Source organism: Pterocles gutturalis, unplaced genomic scaffold (assembly GCF_000699245.1).
Source record: "Pterocles gutturalis isolate BGI_N339 unplaced genomic scaffold, ASM69924v1 scaffold34228, whole genome shotgun sequence".
Classification (NCBI taxonomy): domain Eukaryota; kingdom Metazoa; phylum Chordata; class Aves; order Pterocliformes; family Pteroclidae; genus Pterocles; species Pterocles gutturalis.
This window is the reverse complement of record NW_010121619.1, coordinates 9,341-12,535: the sequence shown is the minus strand read 5'-3', so window position 1 is coordinate 12,535 and position 3,195 is coordinate 9,341. Positions and strand designations below refer to the sequence as shown.

At 57.8% G+C, this 3,195-nt stretch overlaps 1 protein-coding gene across 1 annotated transcript in view; it reads right to left on the bottom strand.

The window, feature by feature from the left end:
* Positions 1-3,195, bottom strand: part of LOC104464559 (ganglioside-induced differentiation-associated protein 1-like 1) — a gene marked incomplete at its 3' end in the record, with an annotated part of 7,795 nt that overhangs the window by 3,956 nt on the left and 644 nt on the right. Inside the window, exon 2 of the mRNA XM_010077297.1 lies at positions 839-1,031. Within this exon, the coding sequence (XP_010075599.1) occupies positions 839-1,031 (193 nt within the window). The remainder of the gene's footprint in view (positions 1-838; positions 1,032-3,195) is intronic.

Genomic DNA, 3,195 nt, shown 5'->3' with positions numbered 1-3,195 from the left:
CTGCGCTTTGAAGCCTCCCTGACGGAGCGTCCCAGCCCGACAGCCCGCAGGGTTGGGGAAAGGAGGGTGAGGGGACGCGAGATGCTGAGGAGACGCTGCTTGCTGCAGTGGTCCCATGAAAAGCCGCCTTTGACCACTGTCTCAGCATCCCAGTGTGCCGGGCTTGTTGGCCACTGGCTGCAGCCCTGCTCTGGGGGAGTACGAGCTTCCCTCCCCTGGCTGTCCCTTCCTCTGGGCTTGTGTCACATCATCCTCCCGTGGTCCCCAGAACTGCCGGCTTTGGTTGACTTTAAAGAGGCAGTTTTCTTGGAGGCACAGCAGTACTGGAGACGGCAGGGTCCCCTGCCTATGGCTGGTGGCACAGGGGTCACCGAGGAAGGGGAGAGTGGCAGCAGCACCTGGCTCAAACCCACCTTCTCTCTGCGGGGCCACTTACCAGGAGTTACTGCGGGTTTTATACCATTGCCCGAGGCCAAAGTGCAAAGGTGGCCAAACCCAGAAGCATTCTCATGGACCGTGCCCCACTGCACCCCCTGGGATGGGGGGAACCAGTCCAGTTTGGGAGTGTGGCCTCCAAGGCAGAGAAAGGGGGGACCCAACTACATCCCCCCCCCCACCCCCAAGCTCTCCAGCAGCACTTCCAAGGGACATTTGGGGATTTCTGCTGGAAATCCTGCATTTTCATGGGAAAATGCAAAAGTTTGTGGAGGGCTGGTGGCTTCCTGCTCTTTTGGGGTAAAGCTGAAACTTTCCAGTCAAAACTGGACGCAACTGGCAAACAACATCTGGATTAGACCCGAGTTCCCCCCAGAGACACAGCCCACCGCCCACCGCTTACCTCCCGTGAAGTTCTTCTCCATGTAGTCGATGATCTGGTTGTAGTCACTGATGATGTTGTCCCTGTGGATGATGACGGGCACCTCCTCCCCCAGGTTGAGCCGCATGAACCAGGGCTCCTTGTGCTCCATCAGGGGCATGCTGACGTCCCGCTCCTCGCAGGGCAGCCCCTTCTCCGCGATGACCAGCCGCACCTGGGGCAAGAAGATGGGGAGAAATGGCTCAGCCCAAGCACTGAGCCAGCCTCAAGAGCCCTCGAAGAACCCCGAGAGCCCTACTGACACCCCATTGCACCTTGTCCTGCAAGGAGCCAGGCAGCTGGTGGCATTTATGGTGACAGTGGTGAGGCAGTGGCCCAGGTTGCCCAGAGAAGCTGTGGATGCCCCATCCCTGGAGGGGCAGGCTTGTTGAGTCGTTGGGCAACCTGGGCTAGTGGAGGGTGTCCCTGCCCATGGCAGGGGGTTGGAACTGGGTGATCTCTAAGGTTCTTTCCAACCCAAACCATTCTGTGATTTTATGATTCTATGGGGCAGCTGCAAACTCCAGGCAGCCAAGCAAGGATCTGCCTTCCCAGCAAACAGGGGAGACCCAAACCCATCCTAACTTTGCAGCATCATGGACCATCCTCCCTCTGGTTGCTGGGGGCCCATGGGACAGGCAGAGGGGCTGGGAGCCCACCCCTGGCAGCAGGTGGAGGGAAGCAGCAGCTCCCCAGCTGGGGGGGGATCAGTGATGCTGCTGTAGGTCCCAGTATAGCCCAGCACACAGCACCCAGTGGATGCTACTGCCCAGTTGAAGGAGGTCTAGATGCTGACTCAGGTATGTCCTGCGCTCGGGGGTGGGCTCTGGCTTTACCAGCTGTGGTTTGAGCAGGTAGAAGGCTGTGTTTTGGGGAGGGTTTCAGACAGCTCCTGCACAGCATCCCCCTTCCTCCCCCCCATGCTGCCACCAGCTGGGGCCATCGCCTGCCACCTCCACAGCTTGTGCCAAACCTGCCACCACCCTACTCCAGCCCTGGGCCAGCAAGCAGCACCACTGGGAGGAACCCACCCATCTCACGGGTGGGAAAGCTGAGTCCCATGGGGCGGAGGGGCAGGAGCAGGGCTGGATGTGGGGCACCCGTCCCATCCCTGGCTGCTGGCCCTCGGGGCTGATCCTGCGTGCTTTGCTCTGTGCTTGAGGTGGTGTTGAATATGTGCTCGAGGATGGATTTTAGGCTTCTGGGTTATAAAAAGCTGACTGTTATGACTAAGTATGTCAAACAGGAAAAAAAAAAAAACAACAAACCCTTGGGGGATGTGAGACAGCCACATTTTACAGAACCACTGAATGGGGGAAAAGCATTTGTTTTCCTCCAACTAGCAGCAGCTAAAAATACAACTTAACAAATATAAGCATTTCTATGAGTACTTCAGAGTTCCTGGGGAATTAGTAGTTAATTATTTACAGGGCTGGCAAATTAATATTTTCTTTTAAAGTCAAACAAGGAAAAGCCTGGGTCCCTCCACTGCAGCTTGCTCTTGGCCTTTTCCTCCCAGCTGATGGATAAACCCCAGCCAGGAGCACCTGGAGCATCCACCCTGAATCTCCCCATCCTTCCCCGTGCTGTTACCAAGAGCTGAGGCTGAAGGCCTGGCAGGAGGCAGCGTGGGCAGGAGGCAGCATGGGCAGCAGGGCTCAGCCCCAGGCTAGCTGTGCTCATCCTCCTTCCAGCAAATTTCCATGCAAGTGACCTCCAAAGCAAAGCTTGGAGTGGTGCCAGAGCCGGCGGCTGTAGGTGTGTCCTGCCCTGTCCCCAGCCCCACAGAGGTTGTAGGAAATGCCGTACAAGAACTGCCTTGGCCACTGCCTCCCTGCTGCTGGTGGCCAAATGAGCAAGAGAAAAAAACAGCAGCAAGCCCAGCGCAAGGCGGGGAAGCCGGGCATGAGCATCCCCAGCCGGTGCGGAGCAGATGCCCATTAGTCCCCCGCTGCCGTGGCGATAAAGCCCACCACGTGCAGCCACCCTGCTGCATCGGGCATCCTCCCCTTTCTTTGTGCCTGCGAGTAGGAACACGCGCGCGTCCCTGCCCTTGGCCTCCTCCCAGCATTCCCACCGGGCTGCGGGGCTCGAGGGGACCCCTGTACCAGGGGAACTTTGTGTTCTCCCCACCCTATTGAATATGTTCCCCCCACCTACGTGAATAGCCTGTTCCCTGTGTAGGATATATGGCATGGGAACGACGGGTGGCTGGGGCCAGGAGGAGAAGGTGCTGCAAAATGAGCATTTACTATTGCCTGGAAAATGGGATTTCCTGCTGTTCATCCCCAAGAGCCTTGCACACAGCTGAGGCACCCCAGGAAGAGGATTTCCAGGGT